Genomic DNA, 18,612 nt, shown 5'->3' with positions numbered 1-18,612 from the left:
AGAAAATGTACCTACTACTCCCTCTATATTTATTCTTTTTTATCTTTAACTGATAAGATAACGGGATATTGTTTTATTATGTCACTCACAGATAAGTGAGTGAAAGTCCCGTCGATATCGGTTCAGTACTTAAGGCTGCAGAAGTGCACAAACATAACAAACAAAAATACATTTGACCAAAACACAATACTTATTCTTTTTTGTAAATTATCACAACTTAACATGATCGTAATAAATAATAAAAATACAATTTTTTTTATATTGTTTCCGCGTTAAATCGATAACTTTTAGAATTAGAACCACCTAGAATTTTTTCCAAGCCATATTATTAGCACATTTATTCCCCACACTCTTATTATGTAAAACACCACAACATTAATTCTGATTTGTCTCGTCTTTATTTGCTGCTGTTGTGTTTGTACCCTAAAAATATTACCGTTATTGATTAATTATTATTCAAGCTTAATGCATTCGAAACGACAAGACAAGAGACGAGGCAAACCGCGTGCAACTACGCTGCCAATAACAGCTCTTTCTCATTTCACAAACTTCCTCCACTCGTCTAACAAACATCCCTTTCGGAACGATCTGATAAAACCGATTTTATGTCAGATTGTCCAGTCTCGTGCTCAAACGCCTAATTCAGTTTGCCATAACTTATTAATCCTTTTGTTGAAAGTCAACAAGGATTTTAAGAAAAGGGAATGCATGGAGTTCGCGCTTGAGCTGAAGCGAACTGCAAAATGAACATGGAAAATGTAACAACATAGAACTTGATTCTTCCAGAAGAGAAAAAGTTTGTCGATTGGGGATTTTTCGAATATTTTCCCAATCAGAATTTCCCAGAAAGTAAGCGTGGGACGTAGCTTTTGCAGCAGTTCCTATTGTCAAAAATAATATGGTTGGTTAGACTTTATACTAGATTTAGACGTTTGAAATGAAGTTGTGTCATTGTTTTCCATGTTAGGCTGTCTGGTTTGGGTTAAATAACTCGTCGACAATAGGTTCTTCAACAGGGCGTACTTTATTAAACACAATATCCCTTTCGTCCTCCATCAACAAAACAATCAATTCAAGTCTTGTCTCTTTTGAAATCTAATAAATGTAATAAATAATACAATTTACCTTGAATACAATACAAAACTGTACAAGAACACTGGTATAAAATGGAAAGTTGTTTTGGCTTTTGAAATATCCAAATCGCTCTCTATCTCAGTAGATATTGCATACCGAATCTACAGTACATACAAAACAAGTGAGAATAATAAAAAAACAAACTAAATACATGGTTGTTTAACCAACGAATAATAGTTATTTACATAATTAGTGGGATAAAAGCAATATTACAGGACTCGTGTGTGAAGATTGCAGATGACGAGGGCGTTAGCAAGAGTTCTTCTGTAATCACATGAGTTTCCTGTAATATACTTTAGCCCGTGTTATGTACAATATTTTATCTAAGACCGCCCCAAATTAAAAAAAAAGGTAAATCTTATTGATTTTCGCCAGTAGGATAAATGAGTTTCATTACCGCACTCAGTGGGATAAGAATTTACTTATCCCACTGAGTGAGGTAATGAAACTAATTTATCCCACTAAGTGTGGTAATGAAAATGCGTGCGGTAATGAAGTTCTTATCCCACTCAAAATTAGTGGAATAAGTATCATTTATGGCATGGGATTAAATACATTTTTTTAATAAACTCAAAAGTGCAAAAATCATGATGCTATATATTTTATATGACTCTTGGACAAATGAGCCATCCAGCAGTACAAGTCTCGTCGAAAGCTACTACACGGGCGCACATACGTATAAGAAACATACATTTTTTACATCCAAACGCTTTATTCCTCCTCGTGACTAGTTCAGTGTTATGTGGAATTGCACAATGGTCTGAAATACTGAGTTGGTGTATATAACTGAACCTGAAAAATGAGCGATATTCTACTCTTTTTTGAGTGGGCGTACAGTAATGAGAAAAGTAAACGAAAAAAATGGAAATTCCAATCAATCTTTCTCGCTGATTTTGTTTCAACCCAATTTATGAAATCTGTGCTTGCTTTTTATTTCAAATGTGGTAATCTCAAGGGTTTTGTTGTTTGTTTTTGCATTGATATAACCCAAAAAATGTGCGAACATTGAAATTACGAGTATGTTCTATGAAGTAAACACGTATGCTGCCGGTTTATTTGCACTTTGTCTCAGACTTCAGACGAAATTAAAAAAAAAGCAACGAAGGTTTATTTTGAAGAGTCATCCTGGCGATAATAGGTTATTCCTTTCGTTCATTTCGCTCGGAAATTTGGCTTTGAAATTTAAATTTTGTAAAAACAGAATTGTTTGTTAATTTGGGTTTTGACCTTAGACATGGTATCAAGTGTTTTTTTTTAATTTCACCTCCCAGTAGGCGTTGAAAAGTCGATTGTGAACGCACCACTCGTGTAAAACGTAAGATTTATAAACAGCTGATCCGTGATCCGTAACCTGTAGAGTGCGTTCACAATCGACTCTTTAACGCCTACTATGAGGTGAAATTTAAAAAAACACCCGATATCTACAAACAAACATCGTGCAACAAAAATACAAGAAACAAAACTAAACTATGTATCTATAAGCAAAATAAATCTGGTAACGGCAAGTGTGCTTACTCTGATGACTTAATTTTGAAAAAATTTAATTTACATTTGAAGTTTTTTTTTTGTAAAAAAATAAGAAAGTAGCGTCTGTGCCTCTGGAATAAAGTATAATTTCCTCCCTTGCGCGATTACTTAACCTTAACCTGTAATAATTTTGTATTTTACGAGTATATTATTTTTCCAACACGAGCTGAGTCCAGCACACATGCTCGTTCTGCCAACGATTTATCTGTCAGCATCGCTCTGATCCTTTCTTTGACCTGCTCTCGAGAAAAATGTCAAGTTTGAGGTCACAAGTCTAAGCTCGCATTAATCCCTTTCTACCCCCGACCAGCCCGCCGCCGCCACTCTTCACCTATACGAACAATCTAAGATAAATGTCGTCTTAACGCGAGCGCAATCACAGTTTCTCGTCTTGCCGGTTCCCGTTTCTATTCTGGGAAGATAATGAGGCGGCAAAAAAATCGGTGCGCTCCTGGAACACGTCATTATAAAAGCAGCGAAACTTGATTCCCCTTAATTAAATAGTAGTCGGATCCAGATCGATGCGGCGGTTGGGAAGTGTCGAAGATTCTGGTGTGGGAATGTCCTCCGGTGATCTGAACGAATGCGCTCTGGTAGGTGTGGTGCATGAGTCGATCAATTCGAAAATTGTCGGTTGGTAACGCTGGCACTGGACGATTGTAAAGTTAAAAATAACATGCCCATAAAGTTCTAAATAAAAATTAACATGATATGTGGCTGAGATCGGATTATTGACACCAGTAGAACTCGAGCGGTGCTAGAAGCGGTCGGTGGAGTGATCGCGTCATGACAGCGCCGTAAAAGGATGCCGCACGTCAACATCGAGAGAGCTTCCAGGAGGAGGTCGTCTAAACTAGTCCGTTTGGTAAAACATCAAAATATTTATGCGCCAGTGGCGTCCCACTGCACACGTGCAGATACCGACGCTCGACTGTCTTTCCTCCCGCCAGGGTCGAATTGTAATTGTCTTTTTGGCCGCAGGTGTTGTCGCTGGGCGCCGACGTCCTACCCGAATACAAACTGCAGAATCCCAAGATACACAACTGGACGATTTTGCACTATTCGCCGTTCAAAGCCGTCTGGGATTGGATCATACTGATACTGGTGATGTACACTGCGATATTCACGCCTTACGTCGCTGCTTTTTTACTGAACGAGCCAGACAACAACAGGAAAAACAAAAAGTACGGAGAGGACCCCATCGTTATCATAGACCTGATAGGTGAGAAGGATTATTTCTGAAGTTCGCGCAACAGCGCACTTGCAAAATTCGATTTGTGGCGTGCGTCGAGGATTGATTCGTCGGCGCGCGCTGACAGTTGACGTTTGCTTAAAAATACGACATTTTATTTTTTTAATTGGTGCTCGTCGATTAATCAATCGGTTGGTTTTGTTTAAATAACAAACAGTGAATAATTGGAATTTTTTATTGTTTTTCCTTGAAACTGTTAAATTGTTTGTTTATTTTAATTTCACGAGAACTTTTTCAACGCAGTTGAAACATTTAAGGAAGAATTCAATCAAAAGACACTTGGAAAGCGGAGACATTCCTGAAACTTGATGGTTTAATAAAATCAATGCGTCAAGGGTAGAGAAGTGGGGTTGGAAGCTGTACGAAGGGTGTAGAATTGAACAGGTTATGTGTGTCAGATTTCCTAACAAGATTTGAGACCGGTAATGTAATTTAGTAAAGAACGTGAAGCTTGAGATAAAAATCAAACTGTATTCGGGCATGGTGGAAGGAAGAAAGAAATTTGCCGCATACAATGCATAATGTATCCACACTATTTGAGAGAGTGGATGTGAGTGATTAGTTGCCTAACAGTAACAAAATTCTCACAAATAATAACTACGAGTAATGTTTCGAAGGAGGCAGTCTTGAAAAAGACTCTTTGATGCTTTAACTAGTTGGAAACACTGTAATTTACACTTTGAAAAATGATAAACAATGAAAATTGCAAAGTGTGAACCATCAAATGTAAAATTTACAAATTCAGAAGAGGCGGCAAAATTTTTCTGTGTAGATATGAATGACAGACAACTACGATTTATGATAACCTATACAAGATGGTAAAATAGAACGCTGCACAATAGAGAAAGGCCACTGATTTAAGAGGGAAGTTCGGAATTTACTTATTTGGAATAAGGATTTTACAACAAAACAATTGTACGTTTTTATACTTCTGCACATATTTCTAAAAGTGGATTAGGAAATTATTTTGACGGTTGTTTTTACATTTAGAATTTTAATTTTTTCATAAGTTTTCGTAAGTCAACTGATTAACTACCGTGTGTTCAAATAATTAGTGATTAGTGCCGCTTTCTTTTGTTTCCGTTGACATACGGCGTAGTTTCGTCAACTGTCAAAGCACAGATTTTAAACGTCATTTATTCAGCTAACAAGCAGTGATGTGATTTATTCCTTTTGTAAAAACAATTCTTTTTGGAGCTAGTCAACGAGCACTTCTCTGGTTTTCTAAGCGCGAAACGATGATTAATGACATAATTTACATTAAAGTGATGATAAAAGTGAAGTTAAGCATTTGAAGGAAACGAGAAAACAAGTTTAAATTTTTGAACGCTCGTTACTTCAGGTAAAATCACAATTTGCCCGCGTTCCGGTAGTTTCATTTATTTTTTCTTGCACCAATTGTAAAATTTTAGCGCCATATAATTCACATAAAAACAACGTAAATTTGACGTCGGTCTGTTTCCATTAGAAAAACAAGTTACGAATTATCGATTTAATAAATTTTGCAAGATGTCAAAACAAAATTGACAATAACTCAAAATTATGTAAACGTAATAAACATAATAGGTACTATTCTGGACACGAAATCTTGGCCACAACTGACATTTAACTGACAAATATGTGTGAACTGGCCTTTATTGAATATAACCCCACTTTTGACTCGATAATGCCATTTCCCTGCTTTTTTGATGTCGCACGAAAAACTTCAAAGTGACTTTTAATAGAAAATTGAAAGGATTAAACTATACATTTTTTTAATAAATGTCAGAAATGTGTGTTATGTATAATACAATTAGAGAAATACAGATTGGAATTTAAACAAATCAGGATTGTTAATGGACATTTATTTTTACCCCACAGCCGAAGGAGCAAAGGTAATGTGTTTGGTTGTAACGTACGAGTATGTTTGTTTGTATGTTAGTGCATCCATGTAGCTTTAAATACTGAACTTATTTCGATTGGACTTCCACCGGTGAATAGTTCATTTATCCAAGAGTGCCACAGGATGTACATCACGCTGTCTTGTCAGCAGTAGGTAGAAAGACTCAGCGATTGTGTGGACCAAGCTTAAAGTTTTACCAGACTTTGGTTAAAAAGATAATTTTTCAATCAAAGTGTAGTCAAGCAGAATTACAAAAGCACGCTACGCTTAATCTAGATTGAGGGGGAAAAGCTTGATGAATTGTAAACAGCTTACAGGAAGAATTTATTTCAGTTTCAAATGGAGGGAGTGATATCGAAAAATCGTTTTCAGCGTTATTGAACATTTAAAAATATACGAGTACACATAAATATGACATTTTTGTGTAAAACTAACAAGACGATCAGACGGATTTGCTTTTGGTCGTGCTTGATTTATGTTTTTAATTTCCAGTTGACGTGACCTTCATCATCGACATCCTGATCAACTTCAGGACGACGTACGTCAGCGGTAACGACGAGATCGTCTCGGATCCGGTCAGGATAGCCGTTCACTATTTGAAGGGATGGTTTTTCATAGATCTGGTGGCGGCGGTGCCTTTCGATCTGTTATTTTTCGGCAGCGACACGGACGAAGTAAGTCGCCCCGATCCCAGTCGTCACATTCACGTTGATGTTCTATAAATGTTGCATTTTTGATGAAGGGAATGCTCGATGTTTACCTAGTCTGAAAGTGACACTTTTCCACCGTCACGTCGCAGGATAGGTAGTTAGAGGGACGATTCAAAAACGAGGGAACGTCGAGTTTTTGAACCGCTCCCGACTAGAATCAATCACTTTTTCATCTCGTTCATCGAGCAATATTTTTTGACTGATGATAATTTTTAAAACAGAATTCTTTTCTATAGTTGGGCTTGGATAAAGACGAGGTAGTTAAACGTAGTTTGATGCATTTTTTCCCCGATGGGAACTTTGTGACTGTCACACTCACGAAATTCTCATCATTTCTTACAAACATGGTTATCTGCAGCTTACACCCTCTACTGTACTTTTCTCATGACACTCTTTCAGCATGACGCATGTACCTTTTTACACTCACAACCAACAATTGGAGGTAAAATTAGCACGAATTCGTTGGTGACTTTTGTATATTTGACTTGCCGAACACGTGAAATTACACCGACTCAGCCACTGAAGAGGAAAGGCCAAACCAATAGTAAAAATAAAGTCGTTGATTGATTTTGCAAGGCGTTACGTCCACGCTAACGGTTCATTTCAGAGTTGAGACTTAAATTTAATCGTTTCGTTGATTGTCCGAACCGACCTAAATCAAACAATACTCGCATTCGGTTACGGAAAATTTTGCACAAAGAAAAATAAAAAAAGATTCTTCTGTATTACAACCATACTACACCAGATCGGGGGTACGGCGAGCCGTATAGTAAGGCCGGCCTGAGATATGACAGTTGGTGGGGGTGTGCGTAAACGGAAAACAGTCGGACGAGTCCATCTTTCGTAAAATAGGGGTGTTCAACAGATTAAAAATCAGCTGATTGTTACTGTGACCGATGCTCTCTGCTGTGACCGGTTTTGCCATGCCACTGGAATATTTTGTCCGCTCAGATTTCCCCCACCAAATGTCATATCTCAGGCCGGCCTTGCTCTACCCTTGACACTGACTGTACCGTTATCCTGCAAGAACTGTTTGTAAACTTAGTATGTTTGTAGAAAATTATCCCTTGTCTTAAACACAAGTAGTTTACGTTGCAATAAGTTTTATACTGTCATTTGGAAACTTTTGTTACGATCTGATACGTTTTTGTCTCATTTTGTGTTTCCGTTTTACAGATTTGGACTAGCAGTGCCTAGCTTATATTAGCGAAAGCGAGAAAATGGCTTTGGATCCGTGTTACAAAAGCAATGAGATCTTTCTTTTAAAATTGAAGGTATCTGGAGTAAATTCATTTTGCAAGAGTCATCCGTTTTGACTGTGTCTGCTGGACGTTTACAATTCAAATAAGACATGTTCCGGTTGAAATTGTTGATGAACGATCGAGATAAATTCGTGAATTAAAAATCCAGAGATTCGATTAAAATGTCGTTTCCTTTTCGGTGGTTGTGAAACAATGAACAAAAAAAAACATAGTGTGCTAGTCTCAAGTGGAGTTGTCTCAGTTGCTTGGCGACCAAACTACAACAATCAATAAATTAACAATCGCCTGTCCTGTTCCAGACGACTACTTTGATCGGACTACTCAAGACTGCTCGCCTCCTGCGTTTAGTACGTGTGGCAAGAAAAATCGACAGATATTCTGAATATGGCGCCGCCGTTTTGTTACTGCTTATGGCCACCTTCGCCCTCATAGCCCACTGGTTGGCTTGCATATGGTGAGTGGCGACTTGCGTCGGCCCGATTCACTTTTTTTCGTGTGCCGCAGGTACGCCATCGGCAGCGCCGAAAACCATTCGAAGATCGGCTGGTTGGAGATATTGGCCAACGACACTCATCAGTTTTACGGTCCGAACAATACAGGGGGGCCCAGTATCAAAAGTCGATACGTGACGGCGCTCTACTTCACGTTTACGTCGCTGACGAGCGTCGGATTTGGAAACGTCGCACCCAACACGGACGCCGAGAAGATCTTCACCATCTGCGTGATGCTGGCGGGATGTGAGTATCGGGATCGGGGGTTCACAGGAACGGGTGAATCAATAAATATGTAGACAGTTTCGGAACTGAGGGTTAAGTAGCCATGACAATACACATTTTCGAGTAACAGTCAGTTGGTCGTGAGAAACAAAAGTAGTCTCGTTGATTGATTCGTACGAGTATGAGGAATATTTTTAAAAAGAATTTTTAATTTCTAAGCTGACATACATTTTCAAGTGAGTAAGTATGTAATGATGACTTTCGAAAACTTTTAAATTCCACCGACAGTAACATTTTTCAAAAGAAACGTTAGTTATTCTAATGACAGTTTCATTTTTGACAGTTGACATACGCGCACGCGCTTAGAAGGGGGCGTGGAAAAAAGTGAATTCGTTATATTTATCGAAAAAGGAAAAACTGTACTGCAAATAACATCGAACTCAGTTTTTTAAGTTATTAAAAACAATTAATTAACAATAAATGTCAAAATGTCTTTTATGTATGCCAGTGTCTTGATTTAAATGTCAGTTTTGCCAAAACTAAATTTTAAAAGTATTAGCGAATTAATTCTCTAAAATGGAATAAGTTTTGTCCATATTTTAGCCTATTAATTTGATTATAAAGGTATTAGAAGACGAAATGAGTTGAGCGTGATCGAATACATAATACGAGTACTCTTGGTTTTGCCAGGATTTTTTTTTTATTGAAAAAAAAACAAAATCATCTACAAAATGAATTGGTTATGCTTTTTTTCTGTAAACAAAAGGAATAAACAACGCACTTCGTTTGGATCAAATGTATTTTTGTTTGTATATTTGTGCGCCCCTACTGCCGTAAATACTGAACCGATTTCGACTGGACTTTAACTGCTGGATATTATAACTCATTTACTCAGGAGTTACGTAGAATATACATAATAACGCGCTGTATTATCTGTAGTAGGTACAAAAAACAAGTAGAGGAAGAGTTATAATAGTACCTATATTATATACCAAAGTGGAGAAGTTCATGATTATAGCCAGAGCGCCAAGATTACAGCCCGAGGCGTGCCGAGGGTTGTAAGGCGCGAAGGCTATAAGGGACTTCTCCACCGTGGTTTATATACTATTTTTTTCACTACTAGACACGTTAAAACCCTTCCTGATAATAATTATTAATCAAATTATTTTGTCGGATGCGACGGGTCCGAGTTGTCATTTCTTGACAGTTGGTATGAAAATCGTCTACGTTAACCAATGAAATAGACGACAATCTTTCGTTGCTAAGTGACGGCTGTTCCATTATTCACCACTGGTTAATAATGAAAAATTATTTACCTGTCACTGGGCCAAGGTAGAAAAACGAAACTTCTCAGTGTTTTATGACAACCGATAACGCTAGACTTTATTACTAGTAGTGAAAAAATATGTTTAGTTTAAGCGTGAATATCTCCAGAATTGCTTCACCGATTTTCGTGACAGCGGTGTCAAATATCTACTTTTTCATCCGCTTTTGTATAATGAGATTTTTTTCCCAGTTGGGTTTTTGTTTTTGAAAATTATCAGACTTGTTCTCTCAGGGTGAGATATTGAAACGAGACGAAATAATAGAGTGGCTGCCAACAAACGAATTGTCCTCGCTTTGAAGCAAGAGAAAGATACTTTTCTGCTGAGAGTGCCGTAAACTTTACACGATTACAGATGAAACGATATCGTTTGTTTAAATGTTGCGTTAAAATGTATTTTTAGCTCAAGGAACTCTTCGTGATGAAACTCGGCATAAACTTAAAAATAAGTACTTTCATTTACTTCCCTGACGTTATCCCGATCAAACTGTTCCGGTTTTTGGTGTATTTCAAGAATTGAACGATGTTATTTACCCTCGAATAACCATCGGAGAAAATATTTTTATCGATCTCCAGATCCGTCAATGACGTTAATCGGCTAAATAATTTTTTAGCGAAATTCTCCGCCGAACTTTTACGTTGTTTAATTGAGGAAAAATACTCCAACTGGATTTTTTTCTCAAACAAATTACAGTCATCGGTTTGAGGACAAAAGAAAAACGTTTTTTATTGATTGCACAGGTTTGAGTTTTAGACAAGTCCGGTATCAGACCATTGTTTCTTTAAATTCCAAATCCAAAGACCTTGTTAAGGTCCTTAAATGCCAGATGCGACAAATCTTTGGAGTCTAAAATTTGTCCTGATCCTCAACGCTGCCGTAAAAGACAAATCGTAAAATGTTACTGTTGCTTCTCACAAGTACAGGAGAAGTTGCTTATCTTGACTTGAGCCAACAACCGCATTATGTCCCAGAGCTTTAGCTTACTTCTTTTATTTGCTGCAACCGTACAAGATACTTCTGGTTTGTGTTTTTTGGAAGCTCGTATTTCAGAATTTTATATTATTCCGGAAATTTAACCCACTGGAAACTTGTCTTAATATCGCCTTCTTACTGAAAAGGCAGCGTTGGAAGTTCTGTTCCTACCGAAGCTGTGGGCGTCGGAACATTGTACATATCTGGATTCTCAAGGAAAGAATTGTGATGGAGAGCAGTGTTACCGAAGTTCGATAACAAGTTTTCAAAATTTGTGAATAATCGAAGTATGAAATTGTTGGGATGTGGAGATGAAATTTTGTTTGGAGAGAAACCAAGTTAAAAAAAATGTGGAACTTTTAAAATTGAGTACAAAAAAAATATCTGATTTGATGCTCTTTGGCCTACGATCATTTGATGTTGCAGATGATTTTATTACCGATTTCATCTTGTTGGCATAATACCCAACTTAATTTTATCCTTCACAGATCATTAAAACTAACGAGCTAAACGTTACCCTTGATAATGACAATGTCGGTATTATTTATCCAATAACTTTTCAAATCTGTGGACTAATTCATTGCATCAACTTGTGAAAGCTGTTTTGATGTATGATGGCGAAAATATGATTTTTGACAGAAATTTTTTAACAATCCACTCCGTGACGACTTATTGACGTCAACAATTATTTTTTGATAATATACATATGTATACAATACAATTCCAAGTTACTTGCATCAAAGTTTTCATTTTGAATTTTTTTAGTTGTAGGCATTTTTCTAGTCTACATTTCTAGGTCTTGGGTTTTAACTTTTTTCAATTTTTAATGAACTGCTCTGAAATGACGGGAACATATTAAATAGAGGAATGTGAACGGAACCGCTTCATTACGTTCCAGCATTGTGAAGACTTCGTTAAATGAGAGGAGCAAAGCAATTACTTTTTTTTTGTTTGAAATTGCGAAAATACGTCAAAAAGGCTTCAAATTATTGAAATGATACGACAGAGTCGGATTCATTTAATCAAACAAAATGAAATGAAAACTATGCGATAATTTTAATTGGTGTGGTTATAAGAAATTCATTACCTACATTTAGCGTCACGACCGATCGCTTTTGACGGTGCACCTCGTTTTTTAAAATGTTGAAAACCATCAAACTGTCCGGCAATGATGCAAATATCGAGGAAATTATATTTTTCTTTTTGCCGAGTTGGGCGGTGGGCTCTCGGCTACATTTTAACGCACTGTTGCCAGATAGTCAGCTCCATGATTGCCAAGTCGCATGATACGAATTATAAAATTCTCGTGGCGAAACGAAATCACGAAAATATTCGCTCGGAGGCTCAAAAAGTTCATCGTGTCGGCAGTTAATGACAAAAAGCTGACACCTTGCTAAATTGATTGGTCATGTATAGGTGAACTTCCAAAAAAAAAAGTTCAAAAATTGCCGTGTGCAAAAGGGCGTTACTCAAAATTTTCGAGTTACGTAGCTTATCGGATAGCCGGTTTTCAAGTATTTTTTTTGGTAGAAACTTTGTAATATTTTCTGTAGCCGTTTGGTTGTAAAAAAATAAACAATTTTCAAAGAAGCATTGCGTTTTATGGGAAGTGCAAAATTGAAATGGCTGTATCTCTGTTCGACGCTCGCCAAAAATTCGTTAATTTTGCTGTGTTTTTCCGTTTCTCACTCCATTGCTCAAAAACTAAGCCTCAAATCGAAAAAATGTATTCTTTAAGAACTGAAGACCGATATTCTCTGATTACGAAGGTGTTTATTATTATAATTTTGAGGGAATATTAATCAAGTTATGATTAAAAAACTAACGTTGCAACAAAATCTCGATGCCATTAGAAATGTAAACCTGGATCACCCTCCCGCACCGCTCTGTTCCCCACGCACGGCCAGTCCCCAAGACCTACGGAAACAATTATTTTGTTTGTAATATTTACATTATAGTCCTGAAATTACGGTCCAGACGTTGGGGAAGGAGCATATTTTCATAATTTTTTAATTTTTTTTAATTAGGTAATTTTAATCTCTTATCATTTATCAATCTATATTCTAATCTCAATGTAGCCCTGAAAGCACAACAGAACTTTGTAATAGCAATAAAAGTACATACTATTCAATTATTGACCTACATTTGTATTACACTTAATGATTCTCAGCATTTTCCACGTTATTTTGAAAATGCAAAAGAAAATTTGCTGCAACCACGTCCATCTTTCAAAGTAGCAAGATGATTTGTCACACGTTTATAAGTATAACAAAATTCATAACCATGATTGTTAGAAAAATGGTTATGAATTATGATTTACCAAACTAGAATATCATTTTTTGACAAGACACTTTATTTAGGCTGTCTTAAAAAAACGATCCACGCTATAACTTTGCTATTGATGACCCAAATGAAAAAAAAAAATACCTACAAGAAACGAAATGGGTCCAAAAACACTACAAACCCGAATGAGCATATAATTTTTATACCATCTACCCATTTATGGGCAATGGTAACGTGTACTTAATTGTTTTTATTGATTCTGTTAGTTTTTTTTTCTAATTGTAAAGGCATTAAAAAACCATACCCTTTGATAACAAAATTTCCGAAAAAAAAAGGAAAATATGTTGCCGTATCTTCAGTACTAATAAATAAATAAAAACCAATAAGCGAGTTGAACTGGTCTAAAATTCGAAGATCTTGAATAATCTTTAATACGGATCAGACCAAAGCACAAGTGGTCCACATAACAGACTTCGACGAAAGGATCATCGTTCTATAGAGCCACTTTAAATATGTGCAAAAATATGATTTTTTTTTCAGTTTTTTGCGAATTTCTTGGAAATTAAGGAAGCGAGAAGGTGATTTTTTTAAGGCTCAGAAGAAGCGCTTTGGCGGGAAGAATCCAACGGTGCAAGGTTCATGCTTTATGAAGGGGCTTGCTTGCACGCGGTAGGCGGTACTAGCACCCGCGCAACAAAACATTTTGCACCTGTTTTGCGTTGCACTCGATAACTTTTCAATCTTACTATTCGTCCTAATAGTCGAGTGATTTTTTTTTAAATATTTGTTTTCATATATTATTTGAAATCAGAAACACTTTGGTGGGGACACATAAATAATTTCTATTGTTTAAACAATGATTTTGATATTTATGGAAAAAAATCAGTTTTTCACGATATTTATTCCAAAGATAATATTTTATATTGAAACTCTAGTATAAAAAGTTGTATATTTTTTTATAAGTTACCTAGCATTTCTAGTAAAAATTCAATTTTTACAACATAAAAATGCGGTACAATGAGAAATATAATAATAATAAGTTTATTCATGCCAAGATACAGCGTATTTGCACACGTCAACCAACTAGATTTAACCAGAAGAGAATGCAGCTAAAAAATTCAACTAAGCATAATAATAATATGTACATCAAATTATAATTAATAAGGAGTAAAAGAGCAAAAACGAAAGCAAAGAAAAATTATTGATTAACTACAAGACTTTGTGCACCCATATCATGTAAAATCAGTGAATTTATTCTCTAAAAACTCTTCAAACGAATAAAATGATTTTTCTATAAGATATGATTTGATTTTACTCAACAGCATCTTTTCATTAATGGTTTTTGTTATTTTCACCGGAAGTTTGTTAAAAAATGTTAAGCAAAAATAATTTATAGCATCCTTGGATTTAGATAATCTTATTGTTTTAAAGCTAATGGCTTCGGCTCGGGTGTGGTAGTCATGAAATGCACCAAGAGTAGGGTAGGAATCAAGATTTTTTATAATATGTTCTAGACACTTGTAAATGTATAGACAGGATAGAGTGAGAATATTGAGTTTCTGAAAATATTCGTGGCAGTCATCCTTGTACCCTAATTTTGCAATTCTTCTAATGGCTCTTCTCTGCAACCTAAACAGTCTATGCCGCGAAGGTGAATGACCCCATGCCAAAATGGCATACTGTAGATGACTCTGAATTAAAGCGTAATAAGCAATTTTTAAATACTATTGGGACAAGACATCGCTCAAGTTACGTAAGAGATATACATTTTTAGATATCTTTGAGAAATTGAGAAATATATACATATTACTTACATATAGTTTTGGCACTACTACCTGTATCTACTTGTACATACTAAACAGCACAATGGATATGTAATTAATTCATCATTAAAGTATTTTGAAAATTCGTTTGTTAAGGTGAATCGCAACCTGCTATCGCTGTAGTTCAACCAACACTCACTTTCACACATCACATATTAAACATAAAAGATTTTTCCTATAATCTCCCTCAAAACGTATCATCCCATATTAAAAATGTTTAATGTAAGAGCCATAAGTAAGAAGAAGAATGCTGGAATGAGGAAAACGACTAAAGCGTCGCTACATAGGTATATAATATTTTTGAATAATTTTAAACGGATGTTAACGATGTTAGCAAGTTTTTCTATATAATTGATGGTGGTATGATACTTCACAGATTAAAACGTCAAACATCAAAAATAAAAATAGATTTATTAATGTTCTTTGCAAAAAAACTAACCGAAAATAATTTTCAACGAAGTAAAGCAGAAAGTGATGCTGATCTTTCCTCATGTACCTAGCTGTTGTACAAGAGGATATTAATGTGTTAGTATTATTAATGACTCTATCACCAGATGATAGAGAATTGTACTATTTAAAACCACGAAGAAATAATGTCTTACTCAACGAAAAAAAAATTAACCCAGTTTTTAAATATCAATAAGGAGAATTTTCGGAAACAATTATAAATGAAAACAACAGAAAGAGTGGAGCAATACGAGTGGTTTAGGATCCATATAATAAACGATGAACCGTTCCAATACAAATACATATTCAGAGATCAGGTATTTTTCATTTTCTCTTCCCTCTTGTCGCGGGACGTTATAACGCACTGTTGCCAAATGGTCACCTCCGTGATTGCCACATCTGCAACGGTACGTATCATAAAATTCTCGTTTCGAAATGAAATGAGAAAAATATTCGCTGGCTTTCCGACTAACAGAACTCGGAGGCTTAAAAAGTTGGTCGTGTTAATGGCAAAAAGCTGACACCTTGCTAAATCGATTGATCATGTATAGGTGAACTTTCAAAAAAAAAAGTTCAAAAATTGTCGTGTGCAAAAAGGCGTTATTCAAAATTTTCGACATACGTAGCGTGTCAGATAGCCGATGTTCAAATATTTTTTTTGGTGGAAACTTCGTAATATTTTCTGTAGCCGTTTGGTTGTAAAAAAATAAACAATTTTCAAATTAGCATTGCGTCTTATGGAAAGAATAAAATTCAAATGCCTGTATCTCTGTTCGACGCTCGCCAAAAATTCGTTAATTTTGCCATGTTTTTACGTTTCTCACTCCAATGCTCGAAAACTAAGCCTCAAATCAAAAATGTATTCTTTAAGAACTAAAGACCGATATTCTCTGATTACGATGGTCTTTGTGATTATAATTTTGAGGGAATATTAGTCAAGTTATGATTAAAAAACTAACGTAGCAACAAAATCTCTAAGCGATTAGAAATGCAAACCTCGATTACCCTCCCGAACCCCCCTATTCCCCTTCCACTCAGTTCAACAATGTCATCTACTCATCTGACCTACCAACCAAAACAATCATCTCATCAGTTCATCACGAGTATAATAATTAATAATTAATAATCAATAAATAATTTCCACCGCTTGTATGTAATTGCATAATAGTATATTAAAACATGAGTTTTATAAAACTTTTATTAAGACACGAGTCAGATTTGCAGTTTTATAAAACGAATTTTTTCTAATTTGCATATTAAATACATGTTTTTTTTACTAATAAAATCAATTTTGGTAATTTAGGGAATTTTGTGACAGTTGGTGACATGGTGACACATTTATTTCATGGTTAACATTTAAACTGAAATCCTAAATTTGAATTTAGACTAAACATAATTGTCATTTTTCGCAAGTGAAATTGCAATTAAAGATGAATTATCCAGAAATGCGGCAAACAGCAGAGAATACCAGAGTCAATTTGCTGCCGGCAATGTGTGTTACCAACTGAAAATAGTTCTTAGATTTCGGATGTGTTTAGTAGCTTATTAACGCATTCAAAACGAATGCGTTAACAGCTTTGTTAAAACAACAAATTAGAAAAAAAACATTTAAATGTTATGTTGTAATCTAAACGAATTGTTGTTGGTATATCTGAGTAAAGCAACTAAACCATTTCGAGCTTGCAATCACATCTAAATTATTCTCTTTATTTCTCCAAAAAAGTACAATTTAGGAATAGATTACTTAAACCACGATGTTTGAATAAATATTCCAATCTCAAGAGTGAGAATTTTTACTTTCTATTATTAAAAATGATTTCGGAAACATTCACTAACGGTCGTGGAGAAAAAAATATCCTTCAATGATTACAAGTTGACAACGTCAGGTTTTATAAAAACATCATTTAATGCTGCAACTGATATTTTCGGGGATAATATAACTAGTGTTATGATTATTATCGTTGATTAATCATAACACGTGTTATATTTGGTGAGAGAATGTAATGAACGCTAACAGAAAATACATTTTTTTAAATGTCAAACAGGATACTCAATACAACATTTTTTTGGAGTTTTCTTCTCAATTAACTTTCGAATCTTTTCCTCGCTAGCATATCCTCATCGATGGTGATCTATTGAACTATTGGTTGAAACGTTTTCTGGTTAACAGCACTATTTTCTGACGTTGTCGCGTTCATTGAAATTTTCTGTCACTTTGACATTAACCAATTTTATTCATTAAAAACAGGTGAGAGTCAACATGCGGTGATAAAATTATCATCGATTTGTTGATAGCCTCTTCTGCGTCTTTGTTTCTGTATTTCAACCAATGAAATTAATCAAAAATGTACCATGTGACACTATATTCTCAGTTTAATAATAATAATACAGGGTTATTCTAAATGATTGTAGTCGAAGTAGGCTGTGCCCATGTTATTACATTTTTGCCGCTTTCATGTGAACTGTCAGTTGTGTCGCTGTCACTGTCATTTTTTAGGTGAAAAGTGCGATGATGAGGGTTTTATTTATTTTTGTTAAATTAGCGATTGAATCCAGAACTATTGAGTTGTTCTACAATCAATTTTAAAAATATTGAGTTGTTTTGCACCCAAATTAAAACATATTTTTGATTATTTTTTTATGTGAAGCGGCAACCATAAATTTTACATTCAGTTTTCACGCCTACTTCGACTACAATCATTTAGAATAACCCTGTATATTTCAGCACAAGACTAATCGATAATTGCAAACAGGCCGACTCGGAATTCAATTTGACCTAATAGTGCGTTTGGAGATTGAATTAAAAGTGTGTGGTTAATTGAATTAAATTTAAATTAGTGTAATGTTCGAGAATTAAATTTTAATTACGCCATATATTTAAAAGCTAATTAAGAATTAATTTACGTTGTAAATTTGATCAAATTAAATTTTTGCATTAGAAAAATTACTATCAGTTGCTTTTATCATTATAAATCACAAATTATGTATGCCCGTACTTACATTATAAATAAACAATCGAAAAAAATTCAATCAAACTGAAATTTCATTGACTATTCCATTCACCTGTCATTTGTTAAAAATGGACCATTAAAAACACAATTTTACACATTTGTTACCATGGTTTCAAAAAATTGGACCGAATATTCCCACTCGTGGAAATTGTATCGGTAATACCACTAGTGATCCCAGCGATAATTTTAAACAAATGAATGCAGCCTTGAGAATTGCTTCCAAATGGACTCACGTGTCTTTTTTGTGTTGTTGGAAACATTTTCTTCG

The 18,612-nt window shown here is 35.2% G+C and overlaps 1 protein-coding gene across 4 annotated transcripts in view; it reads left to right on the top strand.

The window, feature by feature from the left end:
* Nucleotides 1-18,612, top strand: part of LOC138129954 (potassium voltage-gated channel unc-103-like) — a 94,545-nt gene that overhangs the window by 70,376 nt on the left and 5,557 nt on the right. For 3 of the 4 annotated variants that reach the window (XM_069046292.1, XM_069046290.1, XM_069046293.1), the window contains 5 exons: nucleotides 3,643-3,883; nucleotides 6,288-6,469; nucleotides 6,742-6,762; nucleotides 8,067-8,221; nucleotides 8,272-8,504. In XM_069046292.1, coding sequence (XP_068902393.1) covers nucleotides 3,643-3,883; nucleotides 6,288-6,469; nucleotides 6,742-6,762; nucleotides 8,067-8,221; nucleotides 8,272-8,504 — 832 coding nt within the window. The remainder of the gene's footprint in view (nucleotides 1-3,642; nucleotides 3,884-6,287; nucleotides 6,470-6,741; nucleotides 6,763-8,066; nucleotides 8,222-8,271; nucleotides 8,505-18,612) is intronic. The other variant, XM_069046291.1, reaches the window with a different exon arrangement.

The sequence above is a fragment of the Tenebrio molitor genome, chromosome 4 (genome assembly GCF_963966145.1).
Source record: "Tenebrio molitor chromosome 4, icTenMoli1.1, whole genome shotgun sequence".
In the NCBI taxonomy this organism is placed as follows: Eukaryota; Metazoa; Arthropoda; class Insecta; order Coleoptera; family Tenebrionidae; genus Tenebrio; species Tenebrio molitor.
This window is presented reverse-complemented; position numbering and strand designations above follow the sequence as displayed.